Source organism: Lagenorhynchus albirostris, chromosome 16 (genome assembly GCF_949774975.1).
Source record: "Lagenorhynchus albirostris chromosome 16, mLagAlb1.1, whole genome shotgun sequence".
NCBI classification, from domain to species: domain Eukaryota; kingdom Metazoa; phylum Chordata; class Mammalia; order Artiodactyla; family Delphinidae; genus Lagenorhynchus; species Lagenorhynchus albirostris.
In genome coordinates this window covers 16259022-16281214 of record NC_083110.1, presented here as the reverse complement: position 1 = coordinate 16281214, position 22193 = coordinate 16259022, and the positions used below count along the sequence as shown (strand labels likewise).

The 22193-nt window shown below is 38.5% G+C and overlaps 2 protein-coding genes across 4 annotated transcripts in view; one reads left to right on the top strand and one right to left on the bottom strand.

The window, feature by feature from the left end:
* Positions 1 to 4664, top strand: part of JMJD1C (jumonji domain containing 1C) — a 247937-nt gene extending 243273 nt beyond the window's left edge. The window contains exons 25-26 of the mRNA XM_060126359.1: positions 3362 to 3493; positions 3754 to 4664. Of these exons, the coding sequence (XP_059982342.1) occupies positions 3362 to 3493; positions 3754 to 3843 (222 nt within the window). The 3' untranslated portion in view covers positions 3844 to 4664. The remainder of the gene's footprint in view (positions 1 to 3361; positions 3494 to 3753) is intronic.
* The window catches only part of NRBF2 (nuclear receptor binding factor 2), a 52169-nt gene that overhangs the window by 5045 nt on the left and 24931 nt on the right, over positions 1 to 22193 (bottom strand). Inside the window, exons 3-7 of one of the 3 annotated variants that reach the window (XR_009536093.1) lie at positions 17761 to 17801; positions 15392 to 16431; positions 11070 to 11125; positions 8686 to 8778; positions 504 to 2214 (exon numbers count right to left, since the gene is read on the bottom strand). Coding sequence is in view for 2 of the 3 variants with exons in the window: in XM_060126352.1 (XP_059982335.1) it covers positions 15721 to 16431; positions 17761 to 17801 (752 nt within the window). In the remaining variant the exon portion in view is untranslated. Of the gene's footprint in view, positions 1 to 503; positions 2215 to 8685; positions 8779 to 11069; positions 11126 to 14898; positions 16432 to 17760; positions 17802 to 22193 lie in introns of those variants that run through there. The other 2 variants (XM_060126352.1, XM_060126353.1) reach the window with 2 other exon arrangements.

The following is a 22193-nucleotide window of genomic DNA, read 5'->3' as shown; positions in this document are numbered from 1 at the left end:
GTTGTCCATGACTCACAAGTGGTGGTAATGTGGTTTTGAGAGAGAATTAAAAGGAAGTATGAACTCTGTTAACAATGTTAACTTGGATTTAAGACGCATTATTATTTACAATTTACGTAGTCCATAGAGGTCCTGAAAACTTTTCATTGATGGCTTCAACACTTCCAGTAAACCACAGGTAGCCCTTTAAATAATCCCAGAGTCTCTGTGCTTCTCTCACACTTTAGCATACATCAGAATTCCTGGAGGGCTTGATACAACACAAATTGCTAGACCCCATGCCCAGAGTTTCTGATTCAGTGGGTCTGAGGAGGGACCTGGAATTGTACATTTCTAACAAGTTCCCAGGTGACACTGACGTTACTGTTCAGGAACCACGCTTTGAGAACCACACAGATAGGAAGCCCTTGAAAAACCCAAGGCATGTAACAAAAAACTTACGTCCAAACGATAGTGCAGGACTTGACTGGCCAGCAATGCTAGGGAAGAATCAACATACATACCTTTCTTTGATTTGTCAGCAGTGAGCACTTCGAGAAGCCTGGGGCGGGAGGAGAGACGGCCACGGGACAACTCTGTGCAGCGGCATTCAGATGTATATCTAGGCAAGTTGAGGGACAATATCATAGCCACAGCCCTCTTTATTTTCTAAGAACTACTCTAGAACTGCAGGCTTAAAAATCTTCTGTTGGCAAATGTGGCTGAGTCTGTGAAACCCTGTGTATACCCTTAGATAAAGCAGGTGAATCTTGACCTCCAGGATTCACTTTCTCAGCTCTAGTGTCCTGAGGTTTAGAGTAGCTTTCAGTTTTAAACAGCAACAGTTTTTTTAAATTAACAAAATCTTTACTGATAATTTTGTCCTCAACTACTTAACTGATTGTATTTGGTCATTCAAAGTAAGTTAATAATATTGCTAAGTTGTAAATTCTCTACATTCTTATGACTAAAAGGACTCAGACAAAATCACAGTGTCAAGATAATAACTTTCCTACTCTGAAAACAAAAGTTACATTTTCTTAACATTACCTATATATGATTACAACTGATCTTGAAGGCAAGTATGAATAAGACAGTCTGCCAAGGAAGTGAAAAGTAAATGACTCAAAGATGGCACAAAAAGGGGTAAGTGGAATGGGAAGTTCAGATATGTTTCACCTTAAAACTGAACCTTGCCTTTTCAAACTAACCCTTAAGTCTTTAAGCAGTCTATATCAAGTTGAGGTCATTAGGAAACAAAATAACATCTTGTAACCACTAATGAAAGTCACTGTTCTAAAAGTGATTTTAAAACAACCATAAGAATCAACTTTTTCAGAGCTCTGGAATCTAATTCAGAACTTACATGGACCAGCGGACTGCTTAATGAAGAAGAGGACATCTGAGTTTTGGCCTTCAAGGAAATCTCTGACAAGTCACTGGCTGACCACCTGAGATAACCGAACAGAGACATCAGTGAGCACGCCAGAGGAGGAATAGTCTTTGCAAAATTAGTTTGGAAAGGTCACAAAACAAATGGATGACTACAGTCCCTATCAATCAACAGCAGCAGACTGTGAGGCAGGGGAGAACCTGATTCTAGTTACCACAGGATAATGTTTAGATGTCCAGTTTCCAACAAAAAGTCACAAAGCATACACAGAAACAGGAAAGTAGGGCCCATTCATAGGGAAAAAATACCTCAACAGAAACTGTCCCTGAGGAAGGCCAGACATCAGACTTACTAGATAGACTTCTAAGTCAGTTACCTTAAATATGCTCAAAGGGCTAAAGGACTATGGAAAAAAGAAATAAAACCAGGCAAATGATGTTTGAATGCAATTAGAATATCAGTGAAATTATTTTTTAAAAAATAGTTACATATGCTAAAAGTTACATGCTAGAACTTCAGAAGGACTTAATCCCCACAGCATGTTCAGATGAATGTAAGGTGAGACAGGGCATTTGGAGCCTGTGTATGCTGGTATGACTGCGTTCATGTAGGACTGTAAAGCATCTGTTAGACAAGATATCACAGGAGCTGGGTTCCTGTTGACTTGCCATTTATTGGCTGATTTATCTTGGAACAGGCGCTGAACTGCTTATCCATAGTTTCCTGCTCTGTGAAATAGAGCATCTGTTCTACAGACACATAATGAAGATCCAATGAGACTGTACAGCAGTGCTGAAAATGTGAGGCATCCACTATGTTCATCCTCCACAGGAATCAACAACCTAATGATTAAAGGAAAAAAATGTTTATATGCTACCGAGTTATCAGTAAAGGCACAGTGCTTCAGTTAAAGACATCTGCAGCTGTTCAGGTGGTCACTATGCCCAGAGGAGCAATTCCAGCCCCTTTGGAATTTCATCACTCTATCATCAGATGTTTTCCACAGTCTTTATTCCCCACTTGTTATCTCCCTCTGCTCACTTCTCCCAACGAAATTTACTTGCATACTTTAAAAATTAGAATAAATGTAAATGTTTAGTTTTCCAGTTATTTCTCCTTTCCCAGGAATTTTATGATATCTTTTAATATCACTAGAGGACAGCACAGAAACAAAATCCAGATTGGATAAGCTTGGTCCTTTCTCTCTCATTATCCTGAGTGTTGATAGAAAGCAGTTCTAAGAAACTGTAAAGTGCAGTTAGTCTGTACATATGCTGAACAAATAACAGGTAAGATTATTGACTGGCTTCTTGTGAACACCATTTAGTCACGAGAGGGAGAACTAGCAGAAAAACAGTTGTACTGACGCCACAAGAGACTGAAGGGTATCATCTTTAACTGGTTGATTTGAAAGAAAAGGCACAAAGGGAAAAAAAGCACAAACAAAATCCTCGGAGAATTCTAAAACTGCTGTGGTCAGTAGATCTGTCTGGAACTACAGTTTTCATCACAGTTCCTCATAAATAATCAAACTAAGTTTCATTTCCTTTAATCTACTCTCTGGTGTAAAAGTTAACAGTGAAATGACCAAATGCAGAAAGTCAAAGGAGCAACAACAGACATCCGGGTTGACTGCACTGATTGGTGAAACAGGTACCTTCCAGTTAGCATTTTGTTGTTGTTGTTGCTTTTAAGTAACACCCCCAAATCCACGTTGACAACATTGATAATTAGGATCTGATTATCAGCCTCTCTGAAGGATTCCTGGAAAAGTTCTTTTCTTTGCATCGTTTAAAAATATTCCATTTACATGAAGCTTTTCAGTGATAAACTTTCTCATAAAGTGTGGTGTTCCACTTTGAAATGCATTTGATGTTTTGGAGAAAATAAGTTCTCTGGTGAATTGTCTCTTGTTCCAGCAGACAACTTTGCTTCTCTTTATTCCCACCTCCTAAAACTTACATTCTTCTGTTTCTGTTTGGGGAACAGGTACAGAATTTTCACAGCTGTATTCAGGTAACTGAAGACTTTGTGTCTCCAGAACATCTAGTACAGTCATTTCATTTAACACAAGAACTGAGACTTCTGAAGGAAGAAATCAATTATGATGATAAGCTACAGGTAAGAGATGAGTTTTCTAACTAGCTCCTGTTCTGCAGGCTTTTTATATTCAGAATTACAAAACATGCATAACAGCTTAGGCCATCACTGCCTAGTTTGTCACATTAGGATAACAACCAAAGATTAGCGCCAGTATTTAATTATATGACTAATTTTAACTTTTGGCTTAACAGTTTTGTTTTTTTTTTAATTCTGATGCAGTTTTCATTTGTTAATTTATCTCCTGCTGAAGTGATCAGAAATACCAACATCTCTTTCAGGTTAAAAATATCTTGTATCATGCAGTCAAGGAAATGGTGAGAGCTTTGAAGATACATGAAGATCAAGTAGAGGCTATGGAAGAAAATTAGGTGTGGTCCAGTTTGATGTTTTTAGGCCATTGAACTGGAATTACTTACTCTTGAACAATGATATGTATGTACACTGACTTAAGCTTCATAAAACCATCAGTGCCAAGAAATTCTCTTTGTAGTAATTACTTGTTACTGACACCACAGCAGTATAGCATAAGTCACAGCTCCTGTGATTCAGTGATATTAAAACAAGCTTAATTTTAAAGCAGCAATTCATAGCTGTTTTTGTATTATAGTGTATATGATGTTTGTGAAAATGCCAGATTTAAAATGATGTATTTATTTTTGGAAAAAAAATACAAAATTCTATGCTATATTGTTGATCAAGTGTAAATGTGACTATGTACAGTTTACTAAAATAACTGATATTTTTCACTACATTGAGACAGTTACTGTGAGAATAGGACACAAAACACCAGCTATTGCCTGCATTTGGGAAATTGCTGAATCGCACAGCATACATGTCATAATTAGAAAATTACTGCCAAATGACTGTAAAATTTGTAAAATATAAAGTATATAAAGTAGATACTAAATACAGACACTTCAATATTTTGTTGAAGCTATTGACTGTACAATTAAACATTTTCAAAAGGTGTAATTTATTTAAAATTGTCTCATTTTGGTAAAATTTATGTGAACTTTTAAAGCTAAATATTAAACTTAATATGCTATGTAAATATATACATATATACATTTAATGATGTATTTTTTTAAAACATTGGCTTGCTTTTATTTGTTAAAGTGCAAGTGTTACATATGGCTTTGTAAAGTTGAGAGGGGTTTTACATTTTCCATTAAAAGGACTTTATCAAAAATTGGCTAGTCTAAGAGTTCTCCCTCTTGATATGCCTATTACTGGGGGCTTCGTCATCATCAAGGTGACTACCAGCATTTTCTTGTGATACAGTGTCCTCTCCTGGAACACTTCCCTCTTGTCTTTGATTCTTGTAAGCTTTTTAAGCTTTCTTCAGATGTTATAGGTCGTCACAAGTAAGTGCCTCCACTTTCTTGTCCTATGGCCCAGCTAATGAATACAGGCAACGCCAACATTTGTTATTTGTGAATAAATACATTTAGTTGAAAGAGGAACTCATACATTAAAGTCATGATCATGAGAGTATGTGATCATAACAATATCAAATAAGTGCTCTTCGCCACAGAGATGCTGTGGCAGGGAGAGGAGAAGGAGAGAGGGGGGCAGGTGGCAGAGAAGAGCCTGCAGGCAGCCAGCCTGGGTTGAATATGAGTTCTGTTACTTACTGTGTGACCCTGGTAAGCTGCTTTAATTTGGAGTCTTGGCTTTAACAGCTGACTCCCCATTACCAGTTGGTTGCCTGAGGCTCACATAGTCCTACCCTAACCTTACCTTTTGAATTTTACTGGAAATATGTAGCCCTCCACTGACACCTGCAGGATGTTGAAGGGATGGCCTTTGCTTATCTATCTATCTATCTGAAAGCACATAGCTTAAAAGAAAAAACTGGTAGCCTAAGTTGTGACCTTGTAAGCTGCTTGGTTTTTATCCTGTTGCTTGTGTCCACCATTTTTTAGTTCCACGTAGGCTGTTATGCCACCCTCTACTCCAGGCAAGGTGCAGCCAGGAATGTGAGCAATTAATTACATTTCACATTAATACTCTACCTGGCACAAGGGTTAATGGGATGGATAATAACTACTTGGCCAGTGGTTTTAAAGGGGGGGCGGGGCTGGTGAGTACGTGCATCTTTTGTAAGATTTTGACTTTTTAATACCATTTTTCCACAAGTGCCTCAACTCATTAAATGGTATGTTTTGCTTAAACGTTTTTGTATATTCCATCGGATTTAATTTTGATGTGAGATTAATTTCAAGCCCATGATACTAATTCTGGAGTAGACCATCTCCTTCTGGTCCCCTAAAGTCTGCCAGGGGCCCAAAGTCTTTGGTGGTTTTCTTCCAAAATGTTTTTGCTTCTCTTGCTGTTGTTTGAGCCACTTTTAAACCATCCTGCAACCCCTATAGAATAGCTGAAGCTAAGGCAGATCAAGCCTGGCAGTGTGGCTTTCAGAGAAAACTCATCTGATGAGAGTATGCTATCTATTGTCTGAATCCCATGCTAGTGAAGGGGTTGGGGGCGGGGGAGGGGAAGAGAGGACCATAATGCTTGCATCAATCATTAAAGACATCCTTTGACTTTTTATAAGGCTGGGGAGCTGTTATTGGTCCAATTTCTGATGGACAAATTCCTCTGACCATTAACTTTGTCCCCTCCATCCGGTTGGCTCAGACGCTCCTCACATATGAAAGCATCTGAATACGTCCATTTCTTCCAGACAGTGAAGTAGTATTAAACGTGTAGAATAATTTGAAAAACTTCAAGATCAAGGAGACTTTATAAAGGAAAACTTGTGCTGAATATTTGGGTCCCTCCTATTAAATTTATTCTAATATCATTTGAACCTGAATATGAATTCCTTTTCCTGATTAATAAATTACTACATGCATGGCAGAATTTCTCTTCCGCCATGCATTTTGGGATTGTAGCACCCATAGAAATCATCGTCTAGTTCTCTGTTACTTCGCTTTGGTAGATAGGGTATGGGTTTAACGTTATCTAGGTAAGAATAGTGAGCTTCAGAAGAAAAGTGTACTCATGTACACATACTATAGATACAGCATGTTCTATTTCTAGATGCCAATCTGTCAAAGCCCAGACCAGATCAGGATTTTCAGCCATAGAAGAGGGGAAAGAAAATGACAATTAAAATCCTACAGCTATTCAGTATACAAAACACAATGAATTGGGGTGTGTAACAAGTAGCCAAGATACAAAGGTATATGCCACCAACCCTGTCACCAACATTCAGACTCAAACCTTTCCAAAGTCCAAAATTTAAGACATTCCTGGCTATCCAATAATTAGGTTAACCTTGATGGTTATGTCTTGAAACCACATAGAAGGTACAGGAACTGAGTAATAGTATAAAGTACTTTGGTTATCACAGTAATCAGTCTGGCTCTTTGAATGAAAGCAAAGTGACTTTCAAACAAAAATGAAATGTTAGTAAGCTCTGGGTCACTGGCTGCATACAAAGTGGCTTCCCTTTCTTGATTGGGGAAATTTCTACAGCTGACTTAAGCTGTTCAGTCAGTTCTCTGTATATGAGCCAAGCAGCTGCAGCTAAGACTGGAGAATTGTCTGTGTTTTCTGTGCTTTATCTATAAAAAGGATCTCAGCCCTGGGGTCAGTGGTGGGTATTGCAAGGATCTGTGTTGTACGTGTAGGTCAGAGCTGGACTCCATTTTGCAAGGTGGTATATTCTGAGGGACACATTAGGAGTTCAACACTGTTTTCCTGCCCCCTAGATCTTGAATCTAGATTTGACAAGTGAAAGATATGGATAGCTGGGTCAGTGAACAAATGGAAATGAGTAAGTGCAAAATGAGATGGGAACCGACTGCTTTCCCAGGAGAGCCCCTGTGTTCTCTGCCAGCACAGTGAGGATAGTAACGGATTCACAGGTCCTATCAAACTATTGTAGAACACAGTACAAAAAGCAAAGAATCAAAGGTAAGTCATACAGGTTTAGTAAGTGGAAGAAGTTCATGATAAAGGGCATGCAGGGATCACTGCCCCCCGGCCACACGTGCCTCACAGAGCATGAGAGGTATAATACGTGTGGACATTTTAGGATAGAATTTATTATGTGTTTGGCACTGGTAATTTGATAAATTATTCCATTAGGAACCTCAGGATTGTGCCATCAATGCTAAAAACTATGTAACAAGTACAGTGGATCATTGCACAACACAGGCTTAGGGGCTCTGACGCCCGCACAGTCGAAAAACCACATATAACTTTCTAGTTAGCCCTCTGTATCCAGTTTTGTGTCCAAGGACTCAAGCAATGTGGATCATGTATGTTGTACTATAGAATTTACTGGAAAAAGTCCACGTAAGTAGTCACACAGTTCAAACCCCTGTTCAAGGGTCAACTAAGGTGTAAAACACATGGAAAAGCTGTAATATATATTGCCTGGGGTTAAGGAAGGCTTCAGAGAGGTGGCAGTATTTGTACAATCCTTCAAGGAACAGAAAAAATGGGACAGAACGAATGTTGGGGACATATTAATTTGCCTTCAGCCCTTTTCCATAGACACATTAGCTGTTTGAGACTTCGAACATACTTCCAACAGTGACTTAACAAAATCATTTACTCTTAAACTCTTGTTCTAAAAGAGGAGAGGGGTAGGAGCTGCTTCTGGGACTGCCGTTATAAAAGGTGAAGGATTCGGTTCAATAGAGACCTTCCAGGATATGTTATAGGCAAGGAAGTGTAGTCTCATCTCCCCCATATTCTGCAGTTAAGAGTAGATTATTTTCATATCAAACACCTGGAGACAGTATGATCACTTGAGGTACTTTTCTTAACTGAAATTTTAGCCAACCTAACATTTATTATGTCCAGTCATTCCTTTGGAAATTGGTAACCATATGTGGCATATAGGGGAAGTTTTCACCAAAATTTTCTAATAACTATAACTTATTCTTTTTGCAGAAATAAATGTTGAACAACACTTTGTTAGCAAACTTTTTCCAGATAGGGGAAAAGCCAGCCTACAACCTTTTCCAGCCTATAACCTTTTAGGAAAGGAGACAGAATCCCATTATACTTAATTCCTAAAAATCACAGCACTGTGCAAAAAGTCCAGTAAAACCCACGGGACTTAAAGCTGGGGGGGAAATGGGATTTGCGCATAACATTGAAAACCTTTATCAGAAACATTTTTTAAAAGGCGGTAGTGGTTTGACATAGGTTAAATATTTAAGAAACAGATTACAAGTGTGGCACTTTACCTTGACGAAGACTGGAGGTCTGCTTTGGAAGTGGGCGTCCGAAGGGTTGCAGCTTGTGACTGAGATATTGTGAAGTGGTGGAAGGAGGGTTATCTGAAATTAGAGGGAAAGCTGTAACACCAGATCTGGATGGGTATGGCTTAATACCACCGGGACAGTTCAGCTGCCATACTTAAGTTTTCTCTGCAGTCAAAATTGCCTCTTAGGCAAACATAAAGTTCACATTACACTCAAATTGTTCCCTATATATTAATCATGCTGGGGTATATCTGCATTTTCGAAACAGCTGAACTGACTGTACACCAAAAGACTATTCAGATCAAAGCTTTCTAAAGCCAATGAACCCATAGGATTTCAGAAAGTTCTAGGACTAGTATTAAAAAGTTGGAACATCCGTTTAATTGGTTATCAATGACTTAGTTATCCTGTCACACACCCTCCCAGAGGAGAAATGAAAGTAGAAATTAAGCCCATTTAAATTGAGCCTGGTGACAAATGATTATGTATTCTAAAAGAAATGTACAAGCTCCAGAAATTGTACAGTCATGGGAAATTGCTGTTCATCCTGGTTACTGGATCTTTGAGGCACTACATAGGACATATTGATGTACTGTACTCTGCTTTCACGTATGCTACCTGAGTTAGGGAGTCCACATTTTGGTCTCAGCATTCCATTCACATCTTTCCAACCATTAGCAGTTCCACTACTGTCAACTAAACACTGGGGAGAAGGGTTTATTAAAAGTTAGGGATGACCACCGAGTCACCCTGAAACTGATTTTTAAAACCTCAGGAATTTAAAAAATTGCTTCATCTATTTTTTCCTGATTTATCAAGATAGGTGAGTACCAACAGTATAAAGAACTCAGGGTAAAAGCGGGTGACCACTCTATTGGTTTACCTCCCACAAATCTTTATGCGTTTTTCCACTTTACGGAGCATAGATCACGTGTTATATAAAAACTGGTATTATGTTAGTTGGAAAAAAAAATTTCATTCTAACGTTTAAACTAAATATTTCTAATAGCTTTATAATCCCACAAACAGATTTATTATCGCATATCCATGGAATGGCAATGCTGTTTTTCAGCTGGGCGGAAAAATTGAGCCATTGAGCCGAAGTCCCAATCGCTGTCTTGAATTGTGATCCCATTCATTCTCCTGCCAGTTTTGCAGTAAATGAGTTATGTTTTAAAATTTAAACAAATTCCTCGAGTACTATATTCAACCTTAAAGACCAAAGAAAGCAAAGGTCCTTCTAGAATTTACCACAATACTCAAAAGTGTTGGGTATTTAAATAAATGAAAATTGGTTTGTGACCTTACTACTGCCTCTACAGAACTTTTAGTTTTTACTCTTGAAACTAAGGAATTTTGTGGTAGTGGTTAGCATCTGTTTCAAATACCTGGGCCCCTCCCTGGACAGCCATTTCCTCGTAAGAACAGGGAAATAATCTGATCTAAAGCCAATAAAACAACCTACTGGTGGCAACAGAGGCCCTGGGACTTCATGATACTCTCAGTACTGAGACTTCTTTAGAGAATTAACTTCCAGGGAAGATAGGCCTGAAAGTCATCTGGTTCCTCAAATCAAGAATCCCCTTTCTCAGACCACAACCTCCCTTTCTTCTTTCTAGAAGCTATCTTTTACCTCTGGGAACCCCCAATGAGGCAGGCATTAGTCCCTCAATCCTACCCTACTCACTAATCACCTAAACTTAATGTATCCTTTATCTTCCTGGACTCTGTTAACCTTCAAGATATTTGTATCTTGACTCCTTCACCTCTTTTCCTTTTGACATACCCAGAAAACACTACCCTTTTTTTCCCAATTTAATGTCTACCATAGAGAAACGAACGAAGGACCACAAAAACTGGCCCCAGCCTGACCAAGACTTTTTTGGCTACTGAGCCAAGTATTTTCCATTCCTCAAGACCGGGGCCTGACCCTGGCCCCCTCACTTTCAGGAAATGGGGGGAAGGACAATCCATATGCACCTCCCCCAAATCTCCTCATGTGTGTCTTGCCATGATCTGATTCTGACCAAGCTTACTCAGTTCTTCCTCCCCATTTCTGACTCCATGCCTTTGTTCTTTACCTAGGAAGCCATTTCCCCATCCTCTGACCACATCACTACTTTCATGAAGGCTACGCTACTTATTTTATAGTTTTAGTGGCAGAAGGAAAGATGGATATTTATTATCTGGTGCCTGTATTTCAGATGACACTGATTTAAATATTTTTGCCTATACATAGCTATAAAACCACTCTTGACTATGAGAGTATTTACTGAGAATATTTACTAGAGACCAACTAAGGATTTTTAAACTCTGCAGCCCACCACAAACTCCTTCAAGTGAACAAGAACCAGAAAGTTTCTCACCGTCCACTAGATGGCACTGTTGGTCTGCGGTGACTCTTAGAAGGACAGGCTTCCAACTGGAACAAAATAGACAAATTCTTAAAACAGTCATGCCACTTACTCTGGCAGAGGTCTCCAATTAGGCTACACTGGGATTATGACAAAATATGATAAAGATCACTGTCTAGAATGATTCGATAAATAACAGCTATTATTACTAGACTCTTCAAATAGGTTATAAACACCCTATAGCAGACTGCCTTACATTTTTTTTTTTTTTAGTATTCTTTTAAAACAACAAAACTTTAATCACAACTCCTCACAGATGAAAAGGGATAACACAGAAAATGGACATTAGGGTTTTCTGCAAGTGCTTGTAAGGACAAGCTCAACTTTCATCAGGTGGTCTCCAACTTCTCCTTGGGAAGAAGAGTAGCTGGGGTGCAGTGGTATAGTATGCACCTGAAGAGAAATCTGAATGACTAGGCCCCTTGGCCACAGTAGGAAAACTAGACAACTCAACTGGGCCAGTGTGGCCCAACAGAAACAGCACAGGACTGCTAGTCAGACCTCCCTTCTCTTGGCTCTGCTCCCAATCTGGTATAAAACTTCATGTAACTCCTAACCTTCTGGGCCTCAATTTCTTTTTTTTAAAAAAATAAAATAATAGGTTTAAATTAAAGGTCCTAAGAATTATAGCATCCAAAACATATCAAAACAAAAAGTTACCAGCCAAAGCAATCTTGAGAAAAAAGAACAAAGCTGGAGGTATCATGCACCCTGACTTCTGGACTACACTACAAAAAACTACAGTAATTGAAACAGTATGGTACTGGCACAAAAACAGACAGAGATCAATGCAACAAACTAGCTCAGAAATCAACCCATACACATATGGCCAATTAATCTACAACAAAGGAGCAAAAATATACAGTGGAGAAAAGACAGTCTCTTCATTAAGTGGTGCTGGGAAAACTGGACAGCTACATGCAAAAGAATGAAATCAGAACATTTTCTCACACCATGTAAAAAAACTCAAAAGACCTAAATGTAAGACCAGAAGTCATAAAATTTCTAGAAGAAAACAGGCAGAAAACACTCTTAGACATAAATCATAGCAACCGTTTTTTTTTTTTTGGATGTCTCCTCAGGCAAAGGAAACAAAAAGCAAAAGGAAACAAATGAGACCTAATTGAATTTAAAAGCTTTTGCACAGCAAAGGAAACCACTGACACAACAAAAAGACAACCTACTGAATGGGAGAAAATACTTGCAAATGTTATGACCAATTAGGATTATTAATATCTGAAATATATAAATAGCTCAATATTTTTTTTAAAAAAAGGGACTGAAGACCTGAATGGACATTTTTCTAAAGAAGACAGATGAACTGCCCTGGTGGCGCAGTGGTTAAGAATCCACCTGCCAATGCAGGGGACACGGGTTCGATCCCTGGTCTGGGAAGATCCCACATGCCGTGGAGCAACTAAGCCCGTGCACCACAACTACTGAGCCTGAGCCCGAGTGCTGCAACTACTGAAGCCCATGCACCTAGAGCCTGTGCTCCAGAATAGGAGAAGCCACTGCAATGAGAAGCCTGCGCACAACAAAGACCCAACGCAGACAAAAAATAAATTTAAAAAAATAAAAATAAGACATATGGCTGACACATGAAAAGATGTTCAACACTGCTATTCAGAGAAATGCAAATCAAAACCAAATGTCACCTCATGCCTATCAGAATGGCTATAGAATGGAATATTACTCAGCCATAAAAAAGTAAATTTTCTGCCATTTGCACTAATATGGATGGACCAGTAGGGTACTATGCTTGGTGAAATACATCAGAGAAAGACAAATACTGTATGTTACCACTTAAAAAAATAAAACAAATGAATATAACAAAACTGAAACAGACTCACAGATACAGAGAACAAACTACTGGTTACCAATGGGGAGAGGGAAGTGAGGAGGGGCAAGATAGGGACAGGGGATTAAGAGGTACAAACTACTATGAATAAAATAAGCTACAATGATATATTGTACAGCACAGGGAATACAGCCATTATTTTATAATAACTTTAAATGGAGTATAATCTATAAAAATGTCAATTACTATATTGTACACATGAAACTAATACTGTAAATCAACTACACTTCAATTAAAAAAACAAACAAGTGCTTAGAAAGTGTTAAAAGCTGAAAGATAATGTATTTAACATTTTGAATTGACTTACCTAGAGACAAAATATTTGCATTGTTTCAATAACCCTGTGTTAAAACACTAGGGATAGACAATGGCTTGAAGAACTATTTTGAAAATATCTTCTTATTCCCCCTTAAGCATGGTTTCCAAAGTATGGATTTACATGTGGTTACCATGGCAGTATAGCTAAAACTGTAACTACATACTAATTTTCTGAAAGAAATGTTTGTTTTTGTCAACATTCTGTGAAAAGCTAAAAGAACTCAGGACTATGCTTTCTAATGCCCAAATAGTTTATCTGGGTTCAAAAGCAAGAGGCCATCACGGAGTAAGGAAGGACAAGAGTCTACTCCCCTTCCAGTACATGCATCATTCACTTTGCTTTAGCGGAAGCAAGCTTTCCTTTAAACCCCTTTCAGGGCCTTAAGCTAGACAGAGAAGAGAGGAGAACATCTTAAAAACAAACCTCAGCTAGGAGATGAGGCATGTGCCCTGTGGAACAATTAAACACGTGTTTTTGTTTTAAGGACCTACTCCATGGAGACACTGCTAGGCTGCTGCAAATGTACCAAGTCATCTGGTCAAAAGGCACATACATTCTATTGACAGACTCAAATCCAAAACCTAAAAACAAGATCAAACAAGAGGACTAAAGAGTGTGAATAAAAGCTTCAAAGACAATTGAAAAGTAAAATTAGTCCATTTAACATGAATTTAGCTAGTGGAAATGCATAGAACAGGGTCCTGCAAAATACATGTCAAACTGCTAAAACTAACAGAGAGGGAAGGGGGAGGGGAGACAGCAGAGGAAGAACGGGAGGGTGCCTTACAAAGTTCATGTCAAAACATAACAAAGCTCATTTTTAAAAGTGAAATGGCTATGCTAATAATAGTTTATTATTGGCACAATCTTTCAAATCTCAAGTTTCATAAGGAAGGTTAGGCAAGCAAAGTATTCTCAGAGTCTAGGGTACTACAACACTGAGATGGACAATTAACAGAGATTAGAACTCTTATGATATTTTAAGAAACTAGTTTAATTTGGGTTTCATCTGCACCAAGATGAGACACAGGAAAAAAGTGACTTCTGCATGGTCACCCATCTCATCGTACTTCTGCTAGTTTCATCACTAGACGTGTGAGCCCAACCCTACCCCCTCAACCCAATTGTCCCCGATTCCCTCAGGACAGGCGGTATGCTGTTCGTCCATATTTTTGCCTCCCCCACAATAAACTAAGTCTACGCTTTAAACACACCGAGTGGCTTATACCCAAAAGTTTCACTTAGGTCTTCGCCTTCCCCTTCCCCTCCTGGAACATCACTGGACTCTGCATAGAGGAGAGTGTTCATGTAGTGCTTTGCAGCCTCTGCTCTGAAAAGCGGGCACGTGCCCCAGAATGGCCGCTGCCGGCCAGCCCGAGCCTTTCCGTGTGCGCCAGCCCGAGGAGGCTGGGGACACATTTAAACCTCATGAGCTCCCTTGTTCTCTTCCACCTTGGTTGCAGGGGTAACTGACTACAAAACGCTGAAAAAAACCTTTAACATACCAAAGTAATCTGACAGAATGTCTTCAAATTCATATTCAAAACTTCCAACACAGAAGCCGTACAAAACTTGCTCTTTATCTACCAACCACATTCAACGAAGGTATAAAATACAATTACTTTATTGATTTCTTACAATCAATACTGCCAACCAGCATTACTTCCACTCATGCATCATTAAAAACAAAAGGATATTTCCTTGGTATTTTCAAATGATGCATTATACAATAAACAAAAAAAGTTAGAACTTAAAATGCACCCTGATTAATTATGTAAACTGGTAATTTTTTAAAAAAGCATAACTAATAATTTGGTTCCTTTCTTCATAAAATGGAAATTTAAGTATTTCTCCTGATAGTCTTGAGGTTATCATTAATGTTACGAGTAGTGCAAAGTGTGGCACACAGTTTCTTCTAGAAAGGTGTGTCTTACACACCTTATTAAACAAAGGAAATGTGCATAACAAGATGCATACAGTCAATGCATGAATAGAAAGCATGTTTCAAATACAAGGTAGCCCCTCAGGCAACCATTATTATTTAGGTTTTGCATTATCATTTATGGCATTATAGATTAATTACACATAACATACTTTTATACATTTTAACCCTGAAGAAAAATAATTGTTGCTTGAAAAAAATTATTCCAGGTAGCCATTTGGTTTGTATCAGGAGAAAGTGAACCTCCAAGAGTTTAGTATCTGCCAAGTCTGGAATCATTAGCTCGAGTCAGTAAATCCGATGCGCGATATACTTCACAGTGACTGTTTCCGAGTCTTGTCAATGCCTCTTCTCCGCAGGATGCTGGATTCAGCATCTCCGGGACACCCTTGCATGTGGTTTTCCCTTTTTTTTTTTTTTGCTGGATTAACTGTATTACCGTATTATTTCCTCTTTTTCACCTCTTCTATGGCCTTCCATTTTAATTATTCATAAGTCCTTTCAGAATATCTTCAGAGAGTTCCATGAGGGGAAGTTCTGGAGATGGAAAATCCAAGGGAGGAAGATTGGGTATTGGAATATCCTTGGCTTTCCCAGTATTTGATGCAAACCTCTGCCAGGTTGAAGAGGCTGTAGCAGTTTCTGCATGTGGTGGCAAGCTCCATAACTCTGACTTTTCTACAAAATCAGCATCTACATCAAGCTCCTTTTCTATCGGGCCTTTTAGAAGTCTGGCCTTTTCAGCCTTTAGCTGTTTATTTTCTCTCCTTAATCTTTCATTCTCAGCCACAAGGAATTCCACATGCCTCTTCAAATCTGCAATTTTGGTTGCCTGCTCCTCTATAATTGTTTTATCATCTTTTGGGGCTTTGCTTCCAATGCACAGCTCTGTTGGCTCGCTCTTCTGCTGAAGTAAAAATAGTAGTGTGTCTGGATCCCTGTCAAAGACCCCCTGAATTTCAGGCAAGTGTTTCTCTGTGGAAGGGCTATAATTCTGAGAGAGTAGGGGGCTCTGGCTGTCTGCGTCCTCAGCAGAGGGTCTGTGAGATGCCTGTAGCTGGGCAGCGGCATCCTTGTCTGTGCTCTGCTGGGCTTTCAATCTTTCCTCCCGCTTTGCCCTCTTCCATCTCTCCTGGATGAGGAGAAGCTGTTTCATGTGACTATCCCTTTGCAGTTCCAGTGATAAATGAGCCTATTACACAGAAGGAAAGGTACAATTTTAACATTTTAAGTCGCTTCAGTAATGTCTGGTAAATACTATTTCAGTATCTTCTTTTCTGAATAACCCAATAGCACTTAAAATTTTTTATTTATACTGTTTGCAATTCAATAGAACCTCAAACACTTTTCAAAGTAACTAAATCTTTCTAGGTAAGTTAACATTTTCATTCATAAACAGAATACCATTCAAGAAGTCAGAAGAAGTCCTATTCCAGTTCCAATCGACATGATGAATCAGACCATTTTTGAATGTGCCTTTCCCATCTGCAATGCTATTTGTACTCAGCTTAAAATCAGAAAACTTTCCTATTTAGACTTTAATTCTACAACTAGCTAAAGTCTCGACGCAGGTCTACATTACATGGCTAACACAAGCAGTTCTGGACAGTCAAAGGGAAGTGCACAGAATGGAACACAACTTTTAAGTTCTCTTCGTTCAGTCTGAGGAACTGGTATGTTTTCCCTGCCACTGATATCCCCTCAGATCCCTTAATTCAATTAAACAAACATTTACCAAGTAACTCCTGTGGACCTGCCACTTTTATAATCAGGAAATCACCTTTGGATAAAGATGTAGCTTTGTGTAAAGGTATTTTAAAAACCTAGGCAGGCCCTCCCCAGACAAAGAAGACAATTTAAAGCCATTGGTGAAACAAATTTAAAAGTACCAGAACTGCTTAGGAATTCAGGAAAAGACAGGTCTGGATTTAAATTATCTTTGACAAGCAAAGGTAAGGCCAACTGGTTTCCCCTGGGCCAGGCCTGCTTACTTACTGTGAGCTCATGGTCAAATGAGCTAATGATCAGGAAAGGTACTAACAGGTCTCTAAAGGACACGCCTGGCAATCTAAGGTCTGTGAGAAACCCCTAGAAAAAAGGACAGCAGTTTCTGCATGCCATCAACAGCAGTTCACTTAGTTTTATTTTTTATTTTATACTTGAGTATAGTTGATTGACAAAGTTGAGTTAGTCTCAGGTGGATAGCAAAGTGATTCAGTTATACATGAATCTATCCTTTTTCAGATTCTTTTCCCATTTAGATTATTACAGAGTACTGAGTTCCCTGTGCTATACAGTAGGTTTTTGTTGATTCTCTATTTTATATATGTATAATATGTATATGTTAATCCCAACAGTTCATTTAGTTTTAATTTCCTTTCTGAAGTACTCATCTCTTCCCTATTTTACGTATTTCTGACTGCAGTGTTTTGGGAGGAGCACAATGCTTTATTTTATACACAATTCAAGTCTCCACAAGAAAATCCTTCTAACCCTTGTTGAAAATATTGAAGTGTCTTACCTGCTCAGACTGTGTCAGCTTCATAGCTTCAGAAAGATACGCTGGTTAAAAAAAAAAAAAAGAGACACATTATGTGTCGTCATTTTGTTATTAAAACGTCAAACAAAGAGTTTTAATACTCCTCATATGACAAAGAGAACTGGTCTTAGAAGCAATTCTGCTACATAGTTATCCTATTCCCGAAAAGGATTTTTTAAAAAAAGGATTCTTAACTTCTCCATAAAAAATATCAGTGGTAATCAAATGTACATATTCCATACACCTTGGAGGGGCTGGTTCTTTTAAATCAATGCAGATTTCACAGTTAAGGAATAAAGATGGCATAATCAGAAAAATAGAATTAGGTAGGATTAAAATTAAACAAGAACCTATCAAAATCCTATTACTCAAATTATGCTCACAAAAATATCAAGATATTGACTATCAATGACTTTTTACCCACATGAATACCTAAACTATCATTTTGGTCTCCTATAGAACTACTTTTATTGAATTGTTTCTGAGCTATACTATCAGCCTACTGTGAATCTGGTAGTTAAAAGCCCAAAGAACTCATTGACATATTTATAATAAGTAGCTGCAGGCAGTATTAGGACATTTATGAAAATGTCACTGTAAAAATCCATAACTTTCCTCTCTAAGCTGACTGCTAGAACACTGAAGGCCATGTTCCCCCCCTTCAAGAACCCATGATGCATTTTGTGAACTACCAGTCCTCCCCCATTTTATCTTTCTATGGATTTTATATTTTGTTGTAGTCCTCTGTAAGCCCTTTTATATCTTGCTGGAACAAGATAGGGTATAAATAACAAGTATTATTAATAATAGGTCGTGTCCAATTAATCCCCATTTTTTTTATCTCTTGCTCACTATAAACTTTTTGGCATCTCTCATACATTAACTTCCTTCTTGCCTTTTCTCCAATACTACAGGCACTGCTTTCTGTCTAATCTTAATCCAAATATTTTAATGATTTCCTGAGTTCATCACTTAGAACTGTTGTCTGCCAGGTTCTATCACAGTCTTCAAGACAGACTAATTGGATGCTCCCTCCACATCAGAAAACAGAGTTGGTTATATGGCCTATGCTCCAGCCATACCTACATTTTCCCCTCAACTTTTTGTCTTATTAAGTCTGTATAACTGCATACAGACGACTTCTTTTCCTTTTGTTCATGTGTAAGTCTGTTGAGACATTCTATCTCTTACTGTGATTGTGTGGATTTCCCCAGACATCCCTCCCATTATTCTGTGTACGTTTGCCTCCCTGTCTGAAATACAGTTTGCTTTAAATCCAGTTTCTTAACACATAGAACAGTTTTACAAAACCAAGCTTAACCCAAATGCAGTGCCTCCCTTTGTAGAACCTTGAAACTATAACATGACAGAAGAAGATACCCAAGGACACTGAGTTCCCAAAGCTCAGAGAATTCAAAAAGAGTCACACTGTCATTTAAATTATTTCCCAATCTTAAAATCTGGGTCTTAAAAGAAAAGTTATTTTAAAAGAAAAAAAAATTTTTAATCTGACTGCATGGTAATGAGTTTACCCCAGAGCCACAACAGGAACAAATGCCCAAGACAGAAATGTAGGCAGGGAATACTTATCTCAGAAATATTTAGCAATGTGGTTAAACTGCTTTCTTCAATTATGATACAAGGCTAATATTTGAAGTAAATACTAAGTAAATGATGAAGAAAAGGAATTAAGAAAATCTGAAGAATCTATCACTTCTTAAAATAATAACATTTACTATCAAATACATATAAACAATGTACTCTGAGGTCTGCTCATCTTCTGAAAAGTTCATTTTGAGTTCTAAGCATTGTTAATGCCTATGATTAACTTCCCATTTAAGCTTTTGCTCTTTTTCCTGTCTGTGAAAGAAACGAAATCCACTTAGAAACTGGATTGCATTAAGACTGGTAAGGGAGGACTTCCCTGGTGGTGCAGTGGTTAAGAATCCGCCTGCCAATGCAGGGGACACGGGTTCAAGTCCTGGTCCAGGAGGATCCCACATGCCACAGAGCAGCTAAGCCCGTGCGCCACAGCTACTGAGCCCGAGCGCCACAACTACTGAAGCCCACGTGCCTAGAGCACATGCTCTGCAACAAGAGAAGCCACCGCGATGAGAAGCCCACGCACTGCAACAAAGAGTAGCCCCCATTCGCTGCAACTAGAGAAAGCCCGTGTGCAGCAAAAAAGACCCAACGCAGCCAAAAATAAAATAAATTTATTTTAAAAAAAAAGACTGATAAGGGAGAGTTACAGAAAACCAGTTACAGCTGCTAATCAAGGGTTTAAAGCAATAGGGTTTAAAGCAATAATGCTGAATTCTTGGTAGTTTATGGCTTCTTAACTTTTTTTCAATATAGAGCGGTAAAAATGCGTACACCTCCTCCTCCCCACCTCCTGCCAGATGTAGACAGCTTTCTCCTTCTGGGTTGGGTATCTCAGTTTATCACATAACCTCTTTATTTCTACATATTTACAAAACACTATCAGAACACTACAAAGTGTAGAGGATATGAGTCCTTAGCTGTGTAGTCTCGGGTAAACTGTCTCAGAATCTCCTCTGATCTTGAACAGAGGCCCCTTATTTTGCCCTTAAATTCTCTCATTTCAGGCTTTCATCCCACCAGTCTTTCTCAGATGATGACCTTTCCCTGTTTTGTCTCTAAAATGATTTCCAAATACTAAGTTCCTTCCTCTCAGGATACATTTACATCCATACCTCCCAAAACACCTCTGTTCGAGCCCTAGATATAAGTCAATTTAGAAAACACTGAGCTCATTCTAACCACATTAATTTTCAAACTAGCACTACATTCACAACTCTACTCTGAAACACAACACAAGGCTATTTTTAACCAAGTCTAAACTCCAAATCAAATCCGCTGGGTGGGATTAACTAATCACACTTAAAGTTCTATCTCCATAATTAGAGCTAATGGGATCCAACAGACTGCCTTTATCTTTTCTTTAGATACAGAGAAAGGGAGAGAAGAATTTAAAAGCCCAACATTAATTTTAAGTCTTCAAATAAAGACAGGGATGCAGGCTAGGAATGAAAGAAACTTCTCTCTCTTTTATGTATTCAGAATATCCTACCAATCCAGAGACACTGCTTTGGGAAAGCAAATGTTCTCCTTACTTGCTGCAAGTAATAAATCCTTCCTTCTCGGCGAGGGGCGGGGGCAGAGTATCCTACCAATCAACACACAACCTAATGCTGATCAGTCTGTTATTTATGTGTAACCATGACCACTCTGGATTATTTAACTAAATGTAGCATTTCACTGCAGCATTCATGTTTTTTTTTAAATAGTATAGTACACTTTTTTTTTATAGTGACTACAAATTTAACAATTTGATTCATAACAAAATATGGCTTATGAAAGATTTAAAGAGCACTAGCTGCCAAGTTTAATGCTGTCTAAAGCTCCCATAAAGTTCACCATAAAATCCACAAAGATTTATGGGATATATACAATGCATTCAGCCCTACAGCTGAAGGGGTACGCTTCAGTAGCAAAACTAACTCTTCAAAAATAAGACGTGAAATTTTCTCTGAAAATTACTGACTTGTAGGCAAAAAATCACTGACACAGAAGGACTTATCAGGAGGGGCAGCCTCTGCCAGGAAAAAGCAGGACTTGGATCATGGTACTGGCCTAGAGGGGAGGAAAGCGCCTTCCTCCAGCGGAAAGAGTACGGGGCTCGCTCTAAGACAGGCAGCCACTCCACTGTAGGATGAAGCACCCCCGCCCCGAAGCTTTTAGGCTACTCAGCTAACAGAAACCAGTCTGTACAAACAGACCCTGAAGATCTATTTCTGAGTTCAACATATGCTAGCTTGTATGACTGGGATAAAATTAGGTGTTTGGTAAGAATCCAGTAATTCTAAACTTCATACCTAAAAGAAGGTCATCAGCAGCATGGTACTATAGGCATGAATGTATAGACGAAACATTCAGAAGGGAAGCTAAAGAAAGGCCACAGGAAAGAGTTTCAATGGATTTTGTATTATCAGCATCTTAGAAAACAGAAACTCAGTGAAAATTAATGGCCGGAATTAAATTAGTTATTACTTTCAAAACCCAGAAAAGCTAAATATTTGAAATCCAGACTCCTTCTCTATAACAACTAAGATGAACTGACAGACACTTCTTGGAATCACTTCTGTCTTTGGGGATCTTCAGGCTCAGGAAGCTGTGTCCAGGAATCATTTATGAATACGGCATATGCAATCTTCTTGATTTAGAAAGACTGGGTTAGGAGGAGCTGAAAAATCTAACACACTCACTTGAAAAATAATCCAAGCTGTGTTCCAGTGGGTCAGTAGTATCAACCTGGTACATGCAGGGCAACAACACATCATTACTCTTGTGACTTTCATTCTAAATAACGTGTTGAGAGATACTGGAAAAAA